The sequence below is a fragment of the Helicoverpa zea genome, chromosome 2 (assembly GCF_022581195.2).
Source record: "Helicoverpa zea isolate HzStark_Cry1AcR chromosome 2, ilHelZeax1.1, whole genome shotgun sequence".
Classification (NCBI taxonomy): Eukaryota; Metazoa; Arthropoda; class Insecta; order Lepidoptera; family Noctuidae; genus Helicoverpa; species Helicoverpa zea.
The window spans coordinates 3,090,635-3,115,158 of record NC_061453.1 but is presented as its reverse complement, the minus strand read 5'-3'; the positions used below and the strand labels follow the sequence as shown (position 1 = coordinate 3,115,158).

Here is a 24,524-nt window from a genome sequence, read left to right as displayed (position 1 = left end):
GTTCGTTTTGTGAGGTGTCAAAATGAAACTACATACCGCATTATATTTTCAAATACATTTTAAAGCAATCTTATCAAGGTGTTTTGTTAAAAAGCTCTATACAATGCATCTCACATAAGTTAGTTAGGCAAAAATACACATACATAACGATATACATATGTTTAATGAAATCAATAACACTAAAGATTCTAATCTACAAGGTATTTAAAAAACAAAGTGATTAATAGTGAATTTTAAAAAAGTCGGTACAGGAATGCAGGAATAAATATTCGGGCAGCCCTAAAAACTATTTTTGAAAGCAAGGGCTTTATCTGTGTTATAACATTTATTGTACAACTGTACAAAATAGTCGATTCCGGGAAAAACTTTCGTCATTTACAATGTAAGAGAATAGTTGTTGTAACGATGACTGTCGAAGGCATTCTGACATTTTCCTGGATGATATGTCATCATTGAGATAAATTAGGGTATACGTTTTTACAGCCTGAAACGCAAGAAGATAATGATGAATTCCAAACTATTCCAATTATGTCAAGTAAACTATCGTTAAATTATGTATTGTAGTGTACTACAATACATACTGGTTGTAACCAAAGCGACTATTGGTTTGTTTGAACGCACTAATCTCAGGGACTACTAGATGAATTTAGAAAATTCTGTCGTTTCTCTTTAGGCCACTTTATAATTATATCCAGGCGCACGGAGTAATTCCCTCGGGTACCGGGGAAGCCGCTGAAAAAAAGAATATCTAATATCTGTTGACACGATAAAGCATTGCAAAGATTTGTATCAATCATTAAATCTCAATCTAGATATTATAATCTTAGAATCTATGACCTACATTTATAAATAAATATTTACTAAAATAACAAACATTATTGTTTTCATTTTTCATATTCGCACGAATTTAATTCAAATATTTACATAATATTTACATTAATTTTAAAAATTAAAAATAAACTTATATATACAACTTAAAACTAATACATAGCATCAAAAAATTGCTCCTCATCGCTGTCACCGGGTAATGTACCCAGAAGGCTGGCAGCATTGCCACGTTGGATGGCAATGCTCAACCTCTGTGCGAAATAAAAGCCAGCCCTTGGGTCACGAGAAGTGTCAACAAGGCGCTTAGAAATTTCCTTTGCAAGCGCGTGAGCACTCGGACCCCACGGCCCGAGAGTTTCAACCCCAAACGGCTCAAACATGTAATTCCCGATAAGGCTACTATATTTGCGCCGTTTGAGGTCTTCTGCTTGTGAAGCGGCGGAGCCGACACAACACGCAGTTCTAGGAAGATGGGATGGCGCAAGAGTGTCGACGCAGGTCGCGTCCCACACTAAAGTCCTACCCATCTTCCACGGAAATAGCGACATGCCGTCTGGTCTCTTGCCATCGTCGCGTGCCAAACCATTTGGTTCAAGTACGGCTGGCACGCCGACGGCAACAGGCATTGTTTTCATTATATTTCCCAGTGACTAAAAATAAACAGAAACGTAATAAGCCGAGATAATTTGGTGACTAGTTCAGGTTTCTGTGAAATTATCTGAATACTTGTTTTTCGGGATTTGATCAAAATTATGTACATACCTAAACGAATAAAGATGAACAAAAAGGTACAGATTCTCAAAATCAAGGAAATATTTCTTCAAGTCAGAAGAATAGGAAATATTATTTTTTCTGAAATAAATGATTGTTAATTATAATACTTCTGTATATTTTAAAAGCCTGTCGATTTACATGAGAAAGTTATTATTAATCGGTTGGTTAACTAGTTGATAAAGTTCGGTAGTAGATTGCCCCATTCATCATCTTCATAATGTTGAGTTTCTAACCGACTATTGCTCAATGTACCTTTAACTGAACTCCAACTATTCCGGTCTCGGACACGACATCATTACAAAACAAAAATTTATGCTTCCGGGTCAAAGGTAAGATAAATATTATATTTAGTACCCAAAATAATATTTATCGATGAAATGGTTTCTTAATAATATTATTTCGGTTAATGAACCAGTCAGTTGCAGATAAAAATAACGCCATAAACACGAAAAATAATAGATTTTATTGCACCTCAAAATCGGAGTCACCAAACAATATTTGAGTTGTAAACTGATAAAATCTAGATGTTATCTATATAGAGGGAGATAATTGTTTCAATATAAGGCTAGTATTTCTGGAGGTTTGTGTACAATAGTATCGGGAACATTACACATAGTATGTTGCGATTGTTATTGTTTTTTGTCGCGGTAGGACTGGTTGCCGCCAGTCCAGCCGTTGTAAGGACCAGAAAGGACATTGAAGATTTCAGGCAGTTTCTGGAAGGGATTCGGAAAGGTAAGTCAAAATGTTTTTTTTTGTTTTTAACTATTTAATATTTTTGAACTGAACTGTCTTACAATTCTAAAAAAATGAAACAAAGAAACACGCAAATATTTTTTTGGATTAAGAATTTCCATCTTGTACTGAAAGATACAGATCAAAATACATATTTTTTTAAGGACCTTTCATTAAATTATACGGACACCTGTAAACTGTTTATCTCATAACCCAGAACTTACAGGCTAATTTCAAGACTTCCAAGTAACTCACAAAAATAACTAACTTTCTCAAAAGATTTGTAATTTTATTGAACAGGTAACGGAAATCGCGAGCAATTCCTAGCAAGAAAGAAGGCTCTACCCAACGTAAATGATGAAGAACTGAGCGGCAAGTACCAAGGAGATATAGTCCTGGATGAGCAAGACTATGAGGTCATGCTGCAAGAGTATGCAGTTGGAAGGGCTGCCTATAGTTCCTCTTCGATCACTAGCTGGCCTGATAATACGGTCATTTTTGAATTTGCTGATGGATGGTTCGGTGAGTAAAACCTTTTTAGTGTTCTACTGTAGGGCAATAGCCTCTTTTGTAAAGAGAAAGTTTGAGTGGTTATCACAACGCCTGATTCAGATTTTAAGTCCATGTTTGCTCACTTTGTTCTTCTTCACCGTATCCTAAATCCAAATAAATTACGACAAATAAAAAAACGTTTGAAATAAACGGCACCGTATTGGCAATTTCTTAATATTGGTCGTGTCTGTCTTTTTGGGGCAATGAAATAAAATTATTGGGTATTGTTAGTAAAATTTCATCATAATTTCATTAGATTTGAATGCATGACTAACTTGCAAAATAGTTTATTACCTTTTCAAGTTAAATTAGTCATAGTTGAGTGTTTAGTTTATGATCCTAGCGGGGTCATAAAATAGACAAAGATATTGAAATAACTAGCTTTAACCCAATTAGATTGGAAGGTTATTTATTAGAATACCAAACAATACATCGAAAACACAAGTCCTCCATAATAAACTCGTTCAAGATCAAAAATAAAAACAAAAGGTCGTTGTAACCACAATAAATAGGTCACTGATTCATATTGTCAAAAGATTATCAAAAGGAATCAACGAGGATCAGACAATATTAAATTCATAAACAAAAGAAAGTATAGAGATAAAATCGTACCTATATATTTATAACTACAAATACAATCGAAGATGATATGCTAGATAAAATGCACTCAATAGGAGAATCAAAAATACCTAAAATAAAATGCATTGTTAGACAAGTCTATCTCGCTATCGGGTATTAAAACGTCCTTTATCCGTAAATCTATTGATCATTTTATCATATTTATGAGATCAGATGATATTCTATGCATGATTAGGCAAAGATCATCATCATCTGCCTAGCCTTTTCACAACTACGTTGGGTCGGCTTCCAGTCTAACCGGATGAAGCTGAGTACCAATGTTATACGAAGCCACTGCTTATCTGACCTACCCAACCCAGTTATACGAGCAACCCAATAACCCTAGGTAAGACTGGTCGCCGGACTTACATTTGACAGCCAGTAATGACTGACAAAATTGTTCAAGTGATAGTCGGGACCTACAGTTAATCGTGCCCTTCGAAACTCGGTTTGTTGATTAGGCAAAAACTTACCTTAAAATTGAAATTCGCAGATGATGCACAGAAAGCAGCAATTTGGGATGCCGCTAGGGACATTGAAGCACACACTTGCGTGAAATTCCGATATAAAACTGCATCGGACACCGTCTACGCTAAAATTACCGTAAGTACAAATCATAGTAAGTGAATACACAAGTGCTAGAGATAATAGGAATTAAAAGTAAGCCAAACGAAATGACATAAATCCACAAATATGAAATACAAGCTTAAGTAATATATAAACAGGATTAATGTATTTAACGATACGTTGATAGTGAATCAGTTGGAATTAAATAAGGTTTAATGCAATCCTAGTAATAAAAACCACATAAAAGGATTAGATTATTGAATGACAAAAGATGGACTAATTGAATCTGACCTTTCATCGTTAGATATTCGAATCTCTTCTGTTGCACTCTGTTTGATTGGTGTTAACGTAACATTTATCACTTTTGGTATATGTACCTTGTTATTCCACAACTTTATGATGCATAAATTCTAAGTTGCCCATACTCCTAACTCTTGTCGATTTCCGTCGGCCGCTGATAACTAAAAATGGTTTCGTAGTCAGTGTCTTGCGGTTTATACCTGTCATTAAGTTTATCACGACCTATATCATCATAATTCTTCCAGGGTGAACCAAGCGGCTGCTACGCAAACGTAGGCTACAGGCCATCTCGAGGAGCTCACCAGATGAACCTTGCACGCGAGTCTGTGGGCGTCGGCTGCTTCAGACACGCGACCATCGTGCACGAATTCATGCACATCCTCGGCTTCTTGCATATGCACACCACTTACAACAGGAATGATTACGTTCAGATCAATGAACAGAACATTACACCAGGTAGGTTCAGCATTTACTTGTGGCGTACACTCACTTTCTAACAAAATTATTGTTGCCCAAGCCTTAACTTAGAAGATCTTTCTAGAACATTGCTTATTCCACAGGTTTTTTTATCATGATTGATGTCATATTGAAAAAACAAAAACATATTTATTACCTTTCCATCTACTTTTTTTTTTACTTTTCCATCTATACACATCTATGATGCTATTTCTATTACTTTTTAGGAAGTGAACACAATTTCGATTTGTACGGCCAATCGAGAGTGGATAACTTGGGCGTTGATTACGACTACGTGAGCTGTATGCACTACGGAGCTTACTCGTTCACGGCTAACGGTGCACCTACAATTGTGCCAAGGGAGGTTCGTATTCAAAAAATTATCAACTAGTTTTTTTTCTATACTTACAGCACCGTTCTGTACTTACTTGGTTTTGATAACTTTATCTCCAAAAAAGAGAAGATTCTAAAAGCGGATATTTGTGTTCTTTTTCTTTTCATGACCTTTTTAATAATCCTAGCCAAACCTACTGAAGTGTATGTGTTTTTACTGAATTACTGCATTATTTTATTTCTTTCCTACAGAGGAGCGTTATGAACGACATGGGTCAACGACAGTACATCACTGACAAGGACTGGCTTCGCATCAACAGATATTACAACTGCCCAGGCGCATGGGACTGAACTTCAAGACAACGGACTAATTTAACTAATATAATCTTAACTTAAACGCTGAGTTACACCATTTATCTAACTAAATCGATAACGGAAACATTTCAGTTGATGGTTATGATTTGGTTATCGTTAAATCGTGCAACTTACCCTTAATATACTTAACCAGTTTTTACGTTTTTAATAAAATGTTTTTTTTTTTTTTTTAATACTCTTTTGTTATTTAAAACAGTCCACCATTGATTAATATTTTGAAAAAAACACATCACACTCTAGAAACTTGATAAAAAAACGGGTTTATTAAGTTACTAGCTACTGAATAAAAAGTGCACAAAAATAACGGAGCCGCCGTTCATGACGAGATCCTTACAAGCAGAAGAAACCCGCAGACCAATAAGATATTATTTACAAAACATACAAGCTAACTTTTTGTAAGTGCCCCCGAGGGGTTTCGGCGACCTACATGTTGTCGGGAACACATGACGGTGCGTCTCAAGCTTTGATCTCGACGAATCATGCGCTCGCGCCGGCCAAACACTGTCGCACTAAATTTTGTCAGGACAAATTTCGACTCTTTGAAATTGTTGAGATTTAAACGCAACGGGCGCTGATTTAATCAGATTTATTAGGTTTTAACTACAAGAATGAATGAGTGCTGAAGTCGGCTATAATGTTCATGTTTTGATGGCGAACTTAATTGCTTTGGATGTCGGTTATTGCTGATTTAGGTTTCAGTATCAAGAAAGTACAGCAAACCTTTGTAATGAATTTTGTTGAATCAGTTCATTGTATTTCATTATTTTTAACATAGGGTGCTTAAAAGTGATTTCTTTGTGACGCGCAACTTAGGTAGAATATTTTGTTACTTTTTATTATTTTTCATTTACGTAAATTAGCCTATCCAGACACGAAACCTTGACAGGTCACGGTCTAGTGACGCGGCTGTTGACAGCTGTGACGCCGTCAGTGATGCGCAGGAGTTGGAAACTGATACGTTACGATACCGCCACTGAAGGCGCGGCGGTGGTCGGCTATTTACGAAGATTCGCGGAAAGCCGACGGAACATGCCGAAGGATTGTGTTACTAGGATGAAAAAGTTTTTTAAGTTGTAATGATGATTGCTGAGTCTTGAATTCATTGCTATGCATAAAGTGCCACGGAACAACTTTAAGTTGAGGCAACTATCAACTTTTTTATACTAAGTATGACTTTTTATACGTCTAACAGCCAGTTTCTTCATCAAAAGTTAAAGCCAAAGTAAAAGTCAAAGTAATGTCTAAAGTAAAAGTAACGGTCAAATTAAAAGTCAATTTATTTTTGCTGTCACTTTAGCCTTGAAAAAACGTATTTGACCGTTACTTTTACTTTAGACATTACTTTAACTTAAACTTTTGATGAAGAAACTGGCCGTAAGTCGCAGTGCGAAATTCCATAATATGCAAAAAGTTAGTTGCCAGATGCCAGATGTTGCTAATTTGCCATAACAAGACTCTTCAATAGTTAATCATTTTAATTTTTTTTATAAAAAAGCAGTGCAAAGAACGGTTCAGTACTCAAAAAACTATTTGGCATGTTTAAGTTTTTTCAGACGTAGGTACAATTTTATCTTTATAAAACTACCACAAAAAACGATACAGGAGTTGCCAAAAAAGGGCACGTCAATAACGAAGATGACTTAAAACCCCAGGAGAATGATATCGGCGTCGAACAAACGGATAGACACTACCAGATTTTTACGAAATACATTGACAGGCACTTAGAGGAAAAAAACTACGATAAGTATGTCCGTAAAAAAGTGTCAAAGTTTAACGACATCATCGACGTAAAAAAGTTAAAAGCCGTCAAAGAACGAACTATTTTCGTACGAATGTTTCTAATTATAATTACGGGCACAAATTACAAATTTCCTGAGGAAATATCTGATTATCTATTATTTTTATCTTGAAAATTATTTGTAGGTTTACGAGCATTACGGGACTGGCGGGATAATGTATTGTGACAGGTTTCAGTTAAACAATATTCGGTTTAAGATAACTATCCTGTTGCTTGCTTACTATGTCATTAACATCTGAAGACCAGGCGGTTCTCCTTTATCATAAGTCTGTTTACGACGATTTTCAGGATTTTTTACGTTTCTAAACTATGTAAACCTACATACTTAATTTTACTGAGGCCAGTTTAATGATTAAAAAAAAACATATGTATATCATTCAAAAGTAGTCCATTTTTTATACAGTGATTTTCTCCCAGAGTTTGAGACCAAAGTGCTTTGCCAATTGATATCTATGAGTGGTTGATACAGCTGGTTTTCAATAACACAATATAACCATATTTAGCTAAAATATTTTTTAAACTTATTTGACTACATGTTTTTTTCTCCGGCGCCTACCTCCCAGGCATCCTTCCGGATGCGCACACGCAGCGAATCGCACGACTCGTTAGCGCCGGAGCCCATTAATTTAGCGAACACGTCAACAGTAGAGTGGTCGGCGATGGGCCGCAACCAATAATTATGTTTCGGTGATAAATTACTTTGTGACAAAATATTTTTGAGTTTTCAGATGCCTTGTATGCATTGGCTGAAAAAGTGCAATAGGTTTCGCTAAGGTTCATACTTACCTACATACATTTCTAGCGACCTGCATTTTTTTTAAACCAAAAGCTCAAGAGCGGTTCTTAAGAAATTACTTGCTTCATGCTTTAGAACAAAGCATACAAAGAAAGTAGCATTCCTAAACATACTCAAAATAGCTGTTTTTATTTTAGCAAAGCTTAGTCTCGCTTCAAATTGGAGCGGTAATCCATCATCAATTAAATTTCTATTTGCGTCCAACGTTTAATTGTTTTAGTATTTTTCGTGTAAGTGCTAAAATTGTATCGTTAATTAATCGTTGGGACCAACTGTTGCGTGGAAGCGACGTGAGTAATGGCTCCACTGATTTGAGGTAATTGTCATGCGCGCGCGCATTGTAGGCGCCATATTTTGGCCATGGTTTAGGACGAAACGTTAGAGATGTATAAGTTTAAAATGGAAGTTTTGATTGTGATCGCAATCTTTGACAAAAATATTCTGAAAGTAAAAGTATTTGTCTACTTAATGGTCATTGCAGGTAAGGCAAGTGTGCTCATTGGCCAGTAGGTAAGCACAAAGACATTAAATGTTGCAATAAAAGCAAAATTCCAAACTTGTTGCGATTTTTATCAATTAGCAAAATCTCAATCGACATATTTCTGAATATTCCCTAAATAGTCCCACATACTCATTCACGGGGAGGTCCAAACTTTTTGTACAACCATGGCTACCACACCGGATGATGTGGTGACAAATGTTTCTGTTCACGGGTTATTGAGCCGCCATCCCTTTAAAATGAACACGTATATGTCAGGCTAGACCACACCGTGGCGAAATTAATTATTATTGCAGTTCTGAGTCGCGCTTTCAGAAATGAACGGCGTTTATGATTTATTGGCAAAGTGGTTTATTTTTGGTTTGGTCGCTGTTTTAATTGGGGCGAAAAAAGAAAGAGGTAGTGTTGTCCTTTTCTAATTAAAGTTAAATCGAAAGAGTTTGATAATCAGGGGCCCGATTCTCCTAATTTTACTTAAGCGACATACGATTCACATTCGACTGAGATCCAATCACAATTGAAGCGTATGTGGCATTCCGCTATTTTTTACTACTAATATAATGTAAAACTGCTATTGCGATTCAATTTCTATTCAATTTTGACATTATTAACTTAGAAGAATCGGGCCGCTGTTTATAGATATTGAGTGGCAAATGGCATTGATGAAGTTCTGTTAAGGTTTTCAGTAAGACTTGATGATCAAAGTGACAGAGTTTTCTGAAAATGGATAAATGTGAACAAATTCTTAGAAATCCGAGGTTATGAAGACTGAAATATAGCCAAAGTTATGAATAACGAAACTATTCTGACAAACAATAATCTAGGCGAAATAGCAGCAATAAATTCTTAAATTAAATTACGTTTCTCTTTAGTGTCGATCAGTTATAATATTACTGAAGAACAAGACGAGATTAGTACGGTCTCGTTATGCTCAGGCGCAAACGAGCTGTCTCGGCCGCACCGCGCATGCTCCCAGTCGCCGCCAACAACTGTCATCCCCAATTATGGCCGCCATGACACCTTGGCGCGCTTGCATTTGAATATAGAACGTTTGCTTCAAAGGAATCCACGTTTTAATATTTTGTTTTTGATTTCAGAATGTGTATTCCTTGTAAATAATCAATTAAATACGTCTTCATATTGTAAATACTTCAAGAGATTCAAAGAAATCGCGACTCGTAAAGTCGTGAAAATAATTATTTTATTAGGTACTTATTTTTGATATAAATTCATAAAACGTTGCTGTTTCGAATTATCTGGAGGTCTAGGAATAGAGTGCCATTGATCGTATCGTATTATTTCATAAAATCGTGATTATAATTATGAATGGAGTGAGCGCACCTGTTCAATTATCAAGCCTACTTTATCAATATATATGCAGGCTTTTCTTTTTAATAATGAAGTACAAAACCGTCTTTCATCGGATACCAATCATCTAGCTGGGAAAATGGGAAAAATGTCTATACTGCTTTGAAACTTTTTCAGTGAAATTCTTCTACGCTGCGATTTCAACTTTGAATATTTGATACATTGTAAGTATGTACTTAGATAAGTCTGAAGAAAATAATTACTTACTTTATTACATGTACTTACCAAAACAAAGGGTTATTTCCATTTTCTCTTGTTTTTTTTTTCTGTTTTATTTATTTATTTATTTATTTTGTTTTAAAGAAAGCTTACAGACTAATTACACCAATTATTTAACAAAGTATATAAAATAATTGCTAATGACAAGCTTCCACATGTTTACAGAATTATATTAAGTTCATATTTTTAACAAACAAACGTGTTTCACTTGCTTCACTTTTATACTTAATTCAAGTAGGAATAGGAGGATGGGAACATTTTAGCAGGAAACAGGTAAATGAACTACATGCGTCTCCCATCAAAATAGTCCGTATTCAAAAATTTTCTTATCTTTTGTGCGCTAGTGCAGAATAGATCAATATCCAGGTGAGATGGCAATTTATTAAAAGCTGTAACGCTGCGTATGCAGAAGGCATTACCCCTATAATTTGTTGATGCGTGTGGTGCCTGCAGTAGAGGCCGTTTTCGTAATTTGTTTTGATTGGTACGAATAAATATTTTGCTCAGCAGTTCGGGGCAGTCAACAGAGCCATTTGCGATATTTGTTAAATAACATATGTCATTAATATTACGCCTTAATTCAAGTGGTAAAAAGTGGTATCGCTTACAACGGTGCTCATAGTCGTCAGAAAATTGCTTGGCTTTGTAATCTAAGTAAAGTAAAAATTTTTTCTGAACAGATTCAATGCGAGATTTGTATATTTCGTATTGTGGGTTCCATACTTCAGAAGCGTATTCGAGGTTGCTGCGCACGAGAGAACAGTATAGGACTTTTATTGGTTTTAGTGAACGGAATTCAGAACAGGTTCAAATGATAAAGTTTTTGATAATGTTTTAGTCTTTCTCAGAAAATAAACGCTGTACACTACTCTATGGCATCTGGCAGCGTCCGTGGTGCGTTACGGTACGCTTCGGGCGTTTTTCAACGTTTCACACTAATTCGAAGCGACGGGTCGCCGGTTCTATTCCGGGCAGACAGGAAGGTACGCCGGGATGACTACGGAATTACACATGAATTTAGTACAAATACTTATGTAAATAAATTTAATTTATTATTTTGAAGAATAGTGAAATTATATGTTTAAATTGATTGCGATTTATATTTATTAAGTCTTCTTTTTTAGACCCTGATGACTAGAGGACTCAAAGCTTACTGTTAGCTACTTACTTGGGCAGAGGTCGGAAAATAATTTACTTGAAAAAAAAAAAACATTGTTCATTAATCATAAGTAGGTAGGTACTTCCAAGAGTAGGTATTACTAACAAAGTAACTATTATAGTTCGTAGCAGTGCAATGGATCTCTCAACTGAGCTTCTGGCATGATTCTCCGGCCTCTACTCAATAGGCTATCTAAGTACTCATATTTTTTCATGTTTTCAATAACTTTTATGAAACAGCGCATAGTCGGAAGTTCAGTACCTGTTAATGTGGATTCTGCGCCCAATCTCTGTCCGGTCGTTTCCCATCGGGCTATGAGAGTGAAGGAATAAAGTACACCAGAGTGCAAATGCTTGTGCACTATAATATGTCCTAGCGAAAATAGCCGCCATGACCGATAATATAATCGGTCTGGACGCCATTACGTCTAAAATGGATTGTCATAACCAATATATTGTTTAGAAACAAATAGATAGCTGCAAATTGATGCCAGAACTGTGTAAGCCAAGAAGCTGTCTGCTCCAATCATTTTGTGGAGATGATGAGGCTACACGTGGACAATTAAATGCTAAAATCAAGATGGGTGAGCATTGGCAGTATAATTTCTTGACACCCTTCAATTTGTAATGGATCGCTTAAATGAAAATGGCAGACTAGGCGAAAACTATGCAAGCAGTACGAACACCTACATGTACCTATACTACCTGTAGGCTAAATAAATAAATACTAACACTTGAAAAGATATACATACCTCATATAAAGCTGTTGTCCAGGTTTTGTATTATTTATCTACTAAGAATTGTAGATGACTAGACAGACTATGTTGACTGACCCCCAAAGCTTCCGTTCATGTAATAAAAACCCAATTTCCACATCCGCACCGCAACATTTCAACAACATAAACTTATCACATCCAATTACTTAAAAACTTTATGTTCATTTTCTCCCGAACGCTATAAATAATATACGTTGACGTGTCAATTATTGCCTGAATCGTTTCCCGCTCTCAATATTTAACTTTTTTTTCGTAACAGGCGGGCCATAGCTAACCACGCCTTGCGGCCTTTACAACAAATTCAAAATTAGAACTTTGTGAAACTCCCACTTTTGACAACCAATACAAAACTAATCTTCATGGTGTTATCATAAAGTGTTAATTTCCTTTGGCACCATGAAATCTTCAGTTTCAAGATTTGAAATCTATTCCTGAAGGCATAGAGGTGAAAATCTGGTTTCTTTTTCAATGGGTGTGTTCAAAAGAGGGACGTTGCAGTATTTTTTTGTCTCAACACACATGTTGTTTTTGAGATGAAGTAGCAAAGCAGCCAGATCGCGGCACAGACTCCATTAGTTCGCACATTAGTATGAGTTAGTCGAATTATTTAATTAAATAAAGTAATTCAATAAGAGGGCGAATTAATAACAATTATTCGGTTTGGCCGCGTTCGATCGGCGCCCGAGTGGACGGCGAGGGGTTTGATACAAAACAAGTGTGACAGTGTTTACGAAATATTTGAGTAAATTAATTTAAAATTCGATTTTTCTAAAAATTTGGTGTGCCAAAAACGTGTGTTATGGAGCAAAATAAAGGTAAGTTTCTACGCCTTACAGTTATCGAAATAGATGGAAGGATGTTTTACAGCGCTTGAGCAAAATTTCAGTTTAATGATTAATTTTAGTACAACCTAATAATTAAACATATTGCTTGAATAATTAAAGATATATGTTGCATACTCAGTGCAGTAAAAATAAATACTTATATTTATTTTTAGCAGTTTTATAATTCACATCTTCAATGAGCACGACCCGATTTTCGGGTGTAAAAGTTTGGGAACTGTAAATATGCTTTTGTATTCTAAAATTCACAATTGGGTATTAGGTAGAGGAGTTAGACATAAGTAATAGGTACGAAAATGTGTATTTAGGATATTTCTATCGATAAGTTTGCATCTAAACCAAAGACTTGATTGAACCCTATATAAATAATAATTTTGTATGTAATTTAATTTTGACATTGGTTGGTATTATTATTTATTTATTTATTCGTTAATGACATTTATTAGTGTATTTTAATTTGAAGTGTTGGGACTTTCATTTCTTTGGTATACCTATTCTGATTGAAATTATTAATAATAAAAACCATTGTTTTATTATTTGCATGCCCATTGCCGGCAAAATATGGAGAACTTATATTTTATTGTAACATCTATGTACTTACCACCCATGTTTGCAAAATAAATGATTTGATTTGATTTGAAAAAGAGCATACCTACTTGTTATCAGGCAGCCACCACTAAGAATTACCTATACTAAACTTTGGCTGAGGAAACTCTTTATGAGAAATGTCTTTCTTTATGTAGTTAGTCACTTTTCTTTATGTACCTAGTAAATCCAATTAGCATGAAAGTGCGAATCGAGATTTTAATTTAAAAAAAATTGTAGACGATTCGCACAAATGAGGCTTGTCGTCTAAGAAGAGTAGGTAGATAATATCGCTCCACCCGAATCGCTGAATAATTATCCTTTCATATCTTCATAGGTGTTCCACGCGATCTCCCCCGCGTCCCTACTAAGCAAACTTAGTACCATACCCGAATAAAACAGCCCATGTCCAGCGCAGACAGTGTAGCTTCCTAACAGTGAAAGAATTATCTAAATCGGTGCTGTAATTCAGGAGCCTATCCGATAAAAAAAACCTTTCATTATCGTAGATATTGATGAAGGAAAATTTAGGTGCCTTCTTCTTCTTCTTTCGTGTCGATGACATGTTATATATTGAGACTACACTATGTCAGCCCAATATGCCGCCACAACGAGAGCACGCACGGCCGGATGCCTTTACTTTATAGTTTTTTTTATTAGCTCCCCGTTGCCACCTTATGAGTAGTCCATTCTAACTTCACAACTTCAAACTTATAGCAACAGTACCCTAGTACCTATCATGAGTACCTCCTTAACCTTCACAAGTTCACTTCAGCATGAGCAACAGTTTCCACGTGCGCAGTAACCGATAGGGTTGCGCGAGCGCCGGCTACAACAACAGCCTATAGAAGTTAGCCGCCGGGGCGTGTGCGTGTGTGTGTGAAACAAACGACGACTGTACGTTTGTTTTGCTGTTATTTTGATGCGAAATGATAGGCCCTTATCGGTTTAGGATCAATTAATATGCCTACTTAAAGTATTAAAAGCGAAATCAATTTTATTTAACATGGATCTGTTACAGTTCTTGAATAAGAACTGAGTTTCAATTAAAGTTACCTTTACTTATGGGTAGGTAAGGGTAATTCTAATAAACTTAAACTCTGGGACACAGAGATACCTAGGTACATTGTTTTCGGGAGCTTGAAGCTTTTTGTTGGAAGATAAACATGTCATTACGTATATGGACAGGTTTATATAAAATAACATTTCATAAGAATCATCGGCAACTCAAAAATAAATCAGATTAAATCCTGCAAATCACAGATGTTGCACTTATCTAACAACACTCTTTTTTCACAGATATTCCAAACACACGGCAACCAATCACGAAAAACTACGATCCGAAAGCCCAGACTCCTACCTACAACGTGACCCCTGGAAGCTATCCTGAGAACAACCACAACCTGTTCCAAATGATCAAGTGCCACGAGGACAGTCTCCTTAGACTCCATCACCTAACAGCTGGACGGCAGATAAACAGCACGTACGACACGAGCTACCAAAATGACTTAACATGGTACCCAAAAGACCTTCAAAGACCATACATGAAACCAGTCGACTACCTAGCTTACGAAGACATGAGGAGGAAGTACGAAGACAAAGGTACCAAAGAGAGGGATCAAAAAGAGTCTGAGGAAGAAAGGGACGTGAAATCTGATGATAGGAAGAAGCCTCGGAGGAATAGGACTACGTTTACCAGTCAGCAGCTGGCGGCTTTGGAGAAGGTGTTCGAAAAGACTCATTATCCAGACGCGTTTGTTAGGGAAGATCTAGCTGCGAGGGTCAATTTGACTGAAGCTAGAGTTCAGGTAAATATAACAACGTTTTAAACGTTACAAGTATATAAGAGCGCTTTCATTAGCAGACTTTGCCGCGCGTTTACGCTCGGTTTGGCTAAGCGCGACACCTCGGCCCTGTCATATTATTTATAGTGTCTGTCAAAATCAGAACCTTTTGTATCAAGATCTCGCATTGCTCTACCCACCTAGAAATAACAAAGACATTTGTCAAAGTTTCCTGACATTAAAAATAATGCCAAAAGTGATCCCCAAGTTTATAACTCTCGTTATATCATTCACAGGTATGGTTCCAAAATCGTCGAGCGAAATTCCGAAGAAACGAAAGATCAGCAATGTCGACACATAGAAGCTCAACTAGCCAGGGTTCACCAGAGCCTATCGCCGTTCCAATTGGCATTCCCCACCAAGACCCCAGGCAAGACTTTGCACGCAACTCCAAGGAGCCTTGGCTACATCACTTTCAAGCTAACAATCTGAACTTGAACCTAGGGATCCCAATTAGTAACACAGGGCTATACCAAAATGATTATTCGCTAATGATGCAGAATGTTGGCAATAGACAGTACGTTCCAAACTCTAATGGCCTGATGGGACAAAGTGTAGTAGGGTATGGAGGTACCACCGACAATGGGTATGGATCCTGTGGACTCATAGGTGGATATAGTGGGTCACTGCAACCAGCACATCACAGCTCTTATAATTTAAACTTAAGATTAAGACCTCATGATTTCACTATCAACAACATAACGTTATGAAAAAGCAGACAGGTATTTTGAATATTTTGTAAATATAATATTTTATAAATTAAACTTTAATTGAATTATGCGTCGTTTTATTTTCACCTGTTCCGTAGCATATTATGTTTTATGCGTCTAGCATATAGATAAACTAATATTATGAAGTTGTTACGAAGACATTGATTTGAGCTGTACATTCCACATTTAGAAATATAATTATATAAACAGCAAAATTAATAATGCAGCAAACAATTATAAAGCAACGAATACCGGTTACGTTAATTTATCAATAGTAACGAAAAATAATCTTTTTGATTTCGAGAAAACAAAACGGCGAAGCGGGAACTACTGACAAACGAAAGTTTGACGTTGTCAAATCAAATGTCACCATGCCGTAAACATTGCAAAACTGCTGGGCAAATGGTAAAACTCAAAATCTGATTGCCGATTAAAACCTAATTTTCTTTGATATCTGATAACATAAAGTTACAGATAACCATCCAAGAATCTCAAGTAAATAAGATTCAATAAGTTATCTAACGTGTCAATGTGTTTTTTAATTCAGATGATATGAAAATATAAACATGTCTCTGAAAAGTTACAGCCAAACTTTGTTTCTGTTATTATCATTAGCATTCGTTACCCGTGTAACATACAATTACTTGACAAAGAAGAAAAAGGCGGAGAAATGCAAGAAAAAAGAAATCCAGGAAGTAATAATGTTCTCTTACGGCGTGGAAGAAGTTAAAAAGAGTAAATATTCGCGCTGCATGATATCAAAAAGTATGGATAGATTATTGTATTATTTGAACCAGCCTCGTCATACTTTAGATATCTGTATGTATGTATGGACTAATATGGACATAACAAACGCTGTACTAAAGTTGCACTATCGAGGAGTTAGGATAAGGGTGATACTAGATGCTGATATGGCGTTTTCATCTGGGTCAAGTGTAAGAAGGTTAGAAAAGCAGCGCATACCGGTACGTTGGATGAAGTCGACGAATTTGATGCACCACAAGTTTTGTTTAGCAGACATGTTAAGTGAAGATCCCTCAGTATTGCCATTTGTGATGGCCGGTTCCCTGAACTGGACTAACCAAGCGTTGTGCGGCAACTTTGAAGATTGCTTAGTGACTTCACAAAAGGAATTGGTAGAACAATACAGAAGAGAATTTGAAAGGCTTTGGATTTTATTCAAGCCAATTGTTGATTAGTGTTTGCCATATCATGGAATTTCTTGAAATAACAGTAAAACTGTTGTTCATACTTTTATTATGCATGTTATATTTTTAATTTCTTTCTTGGTTGACTGTATGTTGATCCTCTGTTAAATGTTGTGTACAAAACAGTACTTTTAAATGCGCACATTTATTATAACACTGTAATATAAGTAATAATTAATAAGTTAGTTCGCTAGAATTTCAATTATTTTTAGTAATTAAGTATTAATTATTGGTTTCTGTTTCATTAATTTATTAGGTGTAAGCAAGAAGTGTCATTATAGCAATAACCAGCCGTTTCACCTTTGTTCCAGGGATTTTCTTCCCATACCCTAGTAAAATATAGCCCTATGTTACTCAGGAATATTGTAGCATTCCTACAGTGAAAGCATTTATCAAATCAGCTCTGTTATTTCAGAGCCTTTGGGTATAGAGAATTATTTTTTTCTTCCATGTTATATTAGTATAGATAGATAACGTAAATAATTATAATTCATTCAGACTAACATTATTTTGCTGTTCCTTTCAAAGAAGAGACAAATTGTTTTGAAATAATGTATGTTTTGAATGTGATCAGTAAATTTTATATTTTATAAAAAAAAATGCTGCTTAGCAGTGTTGTAGTATTAACTCAGTCTAAGCATAAACAAAGCTGTCTTGTTTGCTTGTCCAAAAATAACTTTTTAATATTTTAATGGCACATAAAATTACCAATTGTTATAGGTACTTAGTTTATTAATTTTAGTGGTAGGCAAGTATGTACCTAGAGGCAAAAATTAAGTACCTACTAACTTCATGGAAAGCAAAACATGGCCTTTTGTAACATTATAAAGGATTCAAAGAATCTAAAATTATTCGTTAATTAATACTCTTAATTGTAAGTAGGTATTAATAGAAAATGCTAATTAGGTTTGCATGTAAGTACCTGTGTTTTACCTAGTTGTTAAGAATAAAATGATTACTTAGTTTTCATGACTGTTTTATTTCATCAATAGCAGTTTACCCACGTCCCATGGGTACTAGGTACTACGCCTATAAGTTACTCGTTAAAAGTCTTGCTTTCCCGTTCCGACAGTTTTTTATTTGAAATCGGTTGATTAGTTTCGGAGCTCTCAGGGTGCAAGCAAAAAACTGTTTCTTCTTTATCATATATAGAAGCACATTCTACATCAAAATAAATGTATTTTGTTGCGTTAAACTGAGAGATAAGTAAGATAATAAACCACTAACCATGAGACCACATTACGCACTATTGCTTTTCCCAACATTTGTGTTTAACGTTTTCGAACGAATCTGTAAACGTCAAATGATAACAGGGTTTACGGTTGTTTGATAGGTATTGATAACTGATAAGAAACGAAAGTTCAAAGTCAAACTTTCTAAACACAAGCTGGGTTAGCGCTCGATCGTAGTTTGTTTTTCTGTTAAACTTAATTACTTAAATAAACTTAGCGAAAATGGTGGCAGGCATGGTTGCAGGAAGGCTGGCGTTGGTAACTGGTGAGATTATTTCTGAACTCATTCTTTTTTTAGAAGTGTAATTATTGTCAGCTTCATTGATTAGAATTTTAGTCATATTTAATTACATTTCATGACATAAAAGCTCTTATTCACCTACTTTCTAGAGATGTTTTCTAATCGTACGATTTACCTAATGTTTATAGTTTCTGATGCCTTATCAATGTGTAGAAGTCGACCTTTATTACCCTGAGCGAGCTAAGCATGCCTAGCGGTCAAGTGTTATAATAATGAGCATGTAGGTACTCGCCTAAATATTTTAAAACCACCTTTTGAAGTGTTAATCACAGGTACCTTCCACGCCCCCAAGAATCAGGCATAGCCTTGTCTTGGCGCCGCTGAAATACTCATGTACCTACCAAATCTTCAAAGTTACACTGGTATACTCTAATATAAGGCATCATGTCAATTTTGTAACAGGTGGACTAAATACAAATCAATAAACATACCCTCGAACTGAAGTAAGTCATACCTCCAACTCAAATATGATGCAGTTATCATCAAATTAGTTTTCAACTATGTTCTTAGGTGCTGGGTCAGGCATAGGTAGAGCAACATGTCAGATCTTGTCCAGAGAAGGTGCTATTGTCATAGCCGCTGACAGGAATTATGATGCCGCAGTGGAAACTATCAAGACCCACACCGCTTTAGCCTCAGGGAGTAATGGTAAATTGTTAAATGTTTTGGTTTAATATTGTGGAACTAGCTTCTGCCAGCGGTTTCACCCGCATCCCGTGGGAATCTCTGCACGAACCTGGATAAAAACTAGCCTATAGCCTTCCTCGATAAATGGGCTATCTAACACCGAAAGAATTGTTCAAATCGGACCAGTAGTTCCTGAGATTAGCGCGTTCAAACAAACAAACTCTTCAGCTTTATAATATTAGTATAGATATGAATTGAAAAATAACTATTACTGACATGCTGCCATATTTTTTTGAGTTAAAAACATTTTGTATCTATGTAGGATACATACTTATAAATGTGCATGAAAAGAATTAAAAATTAAACAGCCAATATTCATTCTTTATTTCAGAGGCTGATCATATGGCAGTTGAATTAGATGTAGCCAACCCAAAGTCAGTGCAAAATATACTGCAAACTGCAATCAAACAGTACAAAGCTCCTCCAACAATAATTGTGAACTCGGCCGGTATCACCAGAGACAACTGGCTTCTGAAACTGTCAGAAGAAGATTATGACAGTGTGCTTAACATTAATTTGAAGGTAGCTTGGACTAATCTGTACCAATAAACAAAGAGTATTTTTTTTTGTTTGTTATCTAGACTCCATACAGAACCAAACCAGTTTTAAACCTGGATTAACTTAAGTTATACTTTGTCCAAGTACAGGACAAAGTTCCAATGTTGATTGATCAATCAAGGCCTAAATATACCAAAAAAGCACTAGGTAGTCATATCTTCTGGTAAGCCAGAAGAATAAAGACCTTCCTATAACATTTCGCTGTTTATTGATTTTTAGTTTTCATGTTTCAGGGTACTTTTCTAGTCATGCAAACATTCTCAAGGGCGATGACAGAGGCAGGGCTGCCTGGCTCCATTATAAATATTTCTAGTATCATCGGCAAATATGGAAACATGGGTAACTAAAGTTTTATTGATCTTGATATAGTGCTTAAAGTACTGAAGATTCAAGTGTAATCTAGATAAAATTGTTTTTTTCATAATTTATCTTTATCTTTACGAATAAGCTTAACCGTTTATTTTGCATTGTCATGCATACATACAGAAGCCAAACTTGTAGCTACATGCTACAAGTACCTATGCTGTATATATTTGTAGCATGTCGCTTCAAGTTTACGGGTACAGATAACATTAATAAAAACAATTTTATCTACATTATGTACCTATACTTAATGTAATTTCAATAAATTACAGGACAAACAAATTACTCTGCAAGCAAAGCCGGAGTGATTGCCATGACACAGTCAGCTGCTAAGGAGTTAGGGAAATACAATATTAGGTCAGTATACTTACTTTGGTGTACAAGTCCAACATAATGCAGTCATCTTCCGAGCCTTTTCCCAACAATGTTGGGGTCGGCTCCTAGATACACTAGAGTACCAGTGTTTTACAAGGAGTATCTGCCTAACTGACCTCCTTACCCAGTTACGCGGGCGACCCAATACCTCTTCGTTAGACTGGATAAGATTACATAATACACCATGAGATAGTCTTCAAAATTGATTCAGAAAATCAGCAGATTTCCCCCTACAGTGTAGTGTATAGATTACTGAAAGTATTTTTTTTTTAATTTCAGGGTAAACGTGGTGCTCCCTGGTTTTATAGATACTCCCATGGTGAAAACTGTTCCCGAGAAAGTCCAACAAGCTATATTGAAACAGGTGCCTTTAGGCAGGCTGGGCCAACCTAGTGGTTAGTATGAAAAAGTTTTGTTAACATCCGCGAATTGCGCGCCAGACTTGAGTATTGGTCAACTATAGCGGAAAATTGTAGAACTAAGAATTTATCTTTCTTGTAATTGCAAAGTAATGGCGTAGACACTAGCGTCGTATTTATAGCATTTGAGTTGAACCCAGACAACTTATTAATTTTCGAAAATACATAATAGGGAATTTAAGAGCAAGAAAGCACAAACTATAAATTAATTATTACACCTGCGTGTGGTACAAAGTAGCAGACAATGGCTAAATAACTTTGCTAAAGCTAAATTAAATGGGTTTTCATAACATGCACCTGATCATATACCTAACACCTACCTATATTTTTATTTTCAGAATTAGCAGAAGTGATCGCTTTTCTGAGTTCTGATAAGAGCTCGTTCATGACTGGAGCGTCGGTCGACGTCACTGGCGGGTTCTAAATTTGAAGAATTTCGTTCGGTAACGATTAATATAAAAAATAGGTTTATGGGTTGGCATAATAAACATTATTAGTTTTTTGAGTCCTGAAAGGCAAAGAGCACAAAACTTAATTGCACAGAGGATAATAATAGAAGAGTAAAATATTTTGGTACTTAAGTAAGATTTTTTCTAGGTACTTACCTATGTCCAATTAGCGTGATATATTATTATGAAATAAATATTCCTTGTGACCCTGTGCTATTGAAAGTTATCAAATATGAAAATATACAATAGTTCTAGTCTAGGCCTATATTGTTATTCAGTTAAATTTAAAAAATTTTGGAACGTTTAGTCAAAATATTTTCATAAAATTGTATACAAAATTATGAAATTGAAAATCTGTCTTCTGCACCTGTGATACACATACACTGTTACAATGTTTTATATCGAATATTGCTAAGATATACATACAATAAAATTGTTGTTATTAAAAAAAAGATTGCATGTTGACTAAATTGTTTCATTTTATGAAGTGGTTCCCTTTTTCTTCCCTATTTTGTACTTACATACCCACAATCACCATACGAAATCAAATTCAGAATTCAGTCAAATTAAGATTTTAATTTACATTTATTGAATTAAAGGATGGTGAATAAGTTTGATAGAGATTAGTTTCAGTTCAAGCCACATTGAAGAAGCTTTAACCTCTTGAATGCCGCTAATTAAAAAACAATAGAAAATCAATTATGTCTCGCATATATCTATGCACCGGCATACAAGAGGTTAATACGAGTCTATTTTCAACAAATATTTTGAATTTTGAATTGTGACTGTTAAATTAAAACGAAAATAGATTTTATAAACTATTTATTAACTAAGCTTTCCTCGCTTTTAACTTATTCTTCTTTAACTCAGCTTTATTCTTCTGTCTTTTATCTCTCATGAATGTCCTATACTCTGTCCTTCTCTTCTCGTCAACAATTTCTTTGTATTTCTTCTTATTGTACTTCTGGAACTCTGCATCGGCCAGCAGTTCATCGACCATGGTCCTCTTTCTTTGTTTTTTAGTTAATCTTTCATTGACATGGTCTAATGGAGAATCCATGATGCGACCAACCTGGAAATGTGAAAAATAACCATTAGCCTTGCTTTGTGGGTAGGAATGCTACTTATAGCCAGTAATAACTGTAGAAATAGAAAATGTGTCAAAATTGTTCATATTACTACAGCTTATGATTTGCTTAGCCAGTGTATGATTTTTATTTATAGTATGCATTAAGCCTAAAAATGGCCTTTAAGCTGTACTTAATATTGTTTAGATCAGTTATGACCTCACAAGCCAATAAAGAATTTGAGTTTCTAATGTATAAGATTATATATTAGTGTAAAGTGAGATGTTGGTCTTATTTATCTTACCTGAAAGTACTTGGGCAGCACTTCCATATCATTCTTCTTGTAGAAGTGCTTGGGATCCAGGGCGGATCTCATCTTCAGGACTTGCAGGTCATTCTTCAGCTCCTCGGTGACCTCTGGTGCGGGCAAGTTGAACCAGCCGGGGCCTTTGGTCTTCTCTCGCTCTTTCTGTAATGTTTTACAGTTAAATTAATATAAATAATACTGTTATTGTGGGATGTAAGAAATATTTATAATGTAACTAATTTGAGTAGTAGTCAATTTGGTGGCATATTCATTGAGTAACAAATAAAGAAGTTATTTCCAAATAATAATTAATTTAAAAGAAACCTACCCTTCTCATAGCCTTCAGTTTATTCTTGCTAACATTATAACTTGGCAACTTATGTTCCTTCTCAATACCGGGCTGCAAAACACTGCTTTTCATCTCTTTCTCAACGTCTACACCGCCGAGGTTGGATTTCAATTTGCCAGTCTCCAAATCTAACTGTTCAAAGTGGAACAACCTCTTTTTCTGTTCCTTTTTGATGATTATAGACTGTGACCATCCAAGATCTTGGTAGAACTCATCAAATAAACCGTCAATCTTTAAGTTTTTCAGCTTTGAGGTAACTTCATCTTCTGCAGCTTCCTTTGTGTCTAATTCTTGTTTCTTTTGGTTGAATAATTCTAGAATTGCAGCTTCTCGGTCTTCTTTGTCTGTGGGATACAGATATTGGTTGACAAATCTCTTAAATGTAAGCAAAATAAGTAATACAAAGAGCATAAAATACGAATGTGGAATTTTAAGATACAGAATTAAGTAGGCGAAATACTACAAATTAAATATGAATTGTTGGCATTAATTTACAGTGTATTTAATATTAAGAACTTTAGTCAATAAATACTTAAGTTTAGAAGATAATAAACACAGGTACTAACCTACAAAATAAGGTTTGTTAGCTTCGTCAATAAGTTCGGTCTTCGTCTGAAGATCATCATCTCCAACAGTATCAACAATAAAGTCCATTATGACTGGACTTTCGATTCTCTTTAACGAATTACAGAAACAAATTGTATTTAACACACGTTTTCGAAATCCATTGTAAACAGAACAGCGTGTGGTTTGATTTTGAAGTTTTAACTTTGTTTGACATTTGACGTTGACAGTGATAATTTGATTGACGTTTTGCAAAAAATGTTACCAACTCTGAAAAATATGTTGTGTCGTTCAAAAATGTGTCTTTCTACATAAACTTAAAAGATTATTGAATTATTTATTTAAAAAAATCTTTTGAAGAATTATTATTATTTTGACTATCTGTGAGCAGTATCGTTTATAATAGAAGAGCTCTGCATTTCGATCGCAAAATAATTTACATTTAAGTAATTGCACAAATTAATCTTTTGGGTGCGTTTTTGTTGCATTTCGAACGTGTTACAGAAGTTTTG

General features: G+C 35.3%; 5 protein-coding genes across 5 annotated transcripts; 4 read left to right on the top strand and 1 right to left on the bottom strand.

Annotated features, from left to right (window-relative positions):
• The first annotated feature begins 2,190 nt into the window (after positions 1-2,190).
• On the top strand, positions 2,191-5,560 carry LOC124640388 (seminal metalloprotease 1-like). The gene is made up of 6 exons (XM_047178146.1): positions 2,191-2,337; positions 2,638-2,859; positions 4,001-4,110; positions 4,620-4,830; positions 5,058-5,194; positions 5,416-5,560. The coding sequence occupies exons 1-6, from the start codon at positions 2,220-2,222 to the stop codon at positions 5,512-5,514; spliced, it is 897 nt and encodes a 298-aa protein (XP_047034102.1). The 5' UTR covers positions 2,191-2,219; the 3' UTR covers positions 5,515-5,560.
• Positions 5,561-12,849: 7,289 nt separating this feature from the next.
• On the top strand, positions 12,850-16,199 carry LOC124642069 (paired box protein Pax-6-like). Its single transcript, XM_047180370.1, has 3 exons — positions 12,850-12,967; positions 14,879-15,387; positions 15,660-16,199. The coding sequence occupies exons 1-3, from the start codon at positions 12,952-12,954 to the stop codon at positions 16,131-16,133; spliced, it is 999 nt and encodes a 332-aa protein (XP_047036326.1). The 5' UTR covers positions 12,850-12,951; the 3' UTR covers positions 16,134-16,199.
• A 300-nt stretch (positions 16,200-16,499) lies between these two features.
• On the top strand, positions 16,500-18,308 carry LOC124643253 (mitochondrial cardiolipin hydrolase-like). The gene has a single exon (XM_047182152.1). It carries the CDS (start codon positions 16,700-16,702, stop codon positions 17,330-17,332), a length of 633 nt encoding a protein of 210 aa, XP_047038108.1. The 5' UTR covers positions 16,500-16,699; the 3' UTR covers positions 17,333-18,308.
• A 341-nt stretch (positions 18,309-18,649) lies between these two features.
• Positions 18,650-22,195, top strand: LOC124641570 (estradiol 17-beta-dehydrogenase 8). The gene is made up of 7 exons (XM_047179701.1): positions 18,650-18,838; positions 19,385-19,522; positions 19,893-20,083; positions 20,353-20,458; positions 20,755-20,839; positions 21,137-21,252; positions 21,615-22,195. The coding sequence occupies exons 1-7, from the start codon at positions 18,796-18,798 to the stop codon at positions 21,698-21,700; spliced, it is 765 nt and encodes a 254-aa protein (XP_047035657.1). The 5' UTR covers positions 18,650-18,795; the 3' UTR covers positions 21,701-22,195.
• A 337-nt stretch (positions 22,196-22,532) lies between these two features.
• LOC124641569 (deoxynucleotidyltransferase terminal-interacting protein 2) lies at positions 22,533-24,226 on the bottom strand. Its single transcript, XM_047179685.1, has 4 exons — positions 24,015-24,226; positions 23,428-23,792; positions 23,097-23,261; positions 22,533-22,797 (listed from the first exon to the last, which is right to left on the bottom strand). The coding sequence occupies exons 1-4, from the start codon at positions 24,100-24,102 to the stop codon at positions 22,555-22,557; spliced, it is 861 nt and encodes a 286-aa protein (XP_047035641.1). The 5' UTR covers positions 24,103-24,226; the 3' UTR covers positions 22,533-22,554.
• Between the last annotated feature and the right edge of the window lie 298 nt (positions 24,227-24,524).

Excerpts from the sequence above, each read along its gene's own strand:
- LOC124641569 (XM_047179685.1), bottom strand. The coding sequence starts at position 24,102 with ATGGACTTTATTGTTGATACTGTTGGAGATGATGATCTTCAGACGAAG. Across the intron at positions 23,793-24,014 it reads TAACAAACCTTATTTTGTAG|ACAAAGAAGACCGAGAAGCT; the intron begins GTTAGTACCTGT and ends TGTATCCCACAG. Across the intron at positions 22,798-23,096 it reads TGCTGCCCAAGTACTTTCAG|GTTGGTCGCATCATGGATTC; the intron begins GTAAGATAAATA and ends TCACATTTCCAG.
- LOC124641570 (XM_047179701.1), top strand. The coding sequence starts at position 18,796 with ATGGTGGCAGGCATGGTTGCAGGAAGGCTGGCGTTGGTAACTG. Across the intron at positions 18,839-19,384 it reads AAGGCTGGCGTTGGTAACTG|GTGCTGGGTCAGGCATAGGT; the intron begins GTGAGATTATTT and ends CTATGTTCTTAG. Across the intron at positions 20,084-20,352 it reads TGCTTAACATTAATTTGAAG|GGTACTTTTCTAGTCATGCA; the intron begins GTAGCTTGGACT and ends TTCATGTTTCAG.
- LOC124642069 (XM_047180370.1), top strand. Across the intron at positions 15,388-15,659 it reads TGACTGAAGCTAGAGTTCAG|GTATGGTTCCAAAATCGTCG; the intron begins GTAAATATAACA and ends TATCATTCACAG.
- LOC124643253 (XM_047182152.1), top strand. The coding sequence starts at position 16,700 with ATGTCTCTGAAAAGTTACAGCCAAACTTTGTTTCTGTTATTATCATTA.
- LOC124640388 (XM_047178146.1), top strand. The coding sequence starts at position 2,220 with ATGTTGCGATTGTTATTGTTTTTTGTCGCGGTAGGACTGGTTGCCGCC. Across the intron at positions 2,860-4,000 it reads ATTTGCTGATGGATGGTTCG|ATGATGCACAGAAAGCAGCA; the intron begins GTGAGTAAAACC and ends TGAAATTCGCAG. Across the intron at positions 4,111-4,619 it reads CCGTCTACGCTAAAATTACC|GGTGAACCAAGCGGCTGCTA; the intron begins GTAAGTACAAAT and ends TAATTCTTCCAG.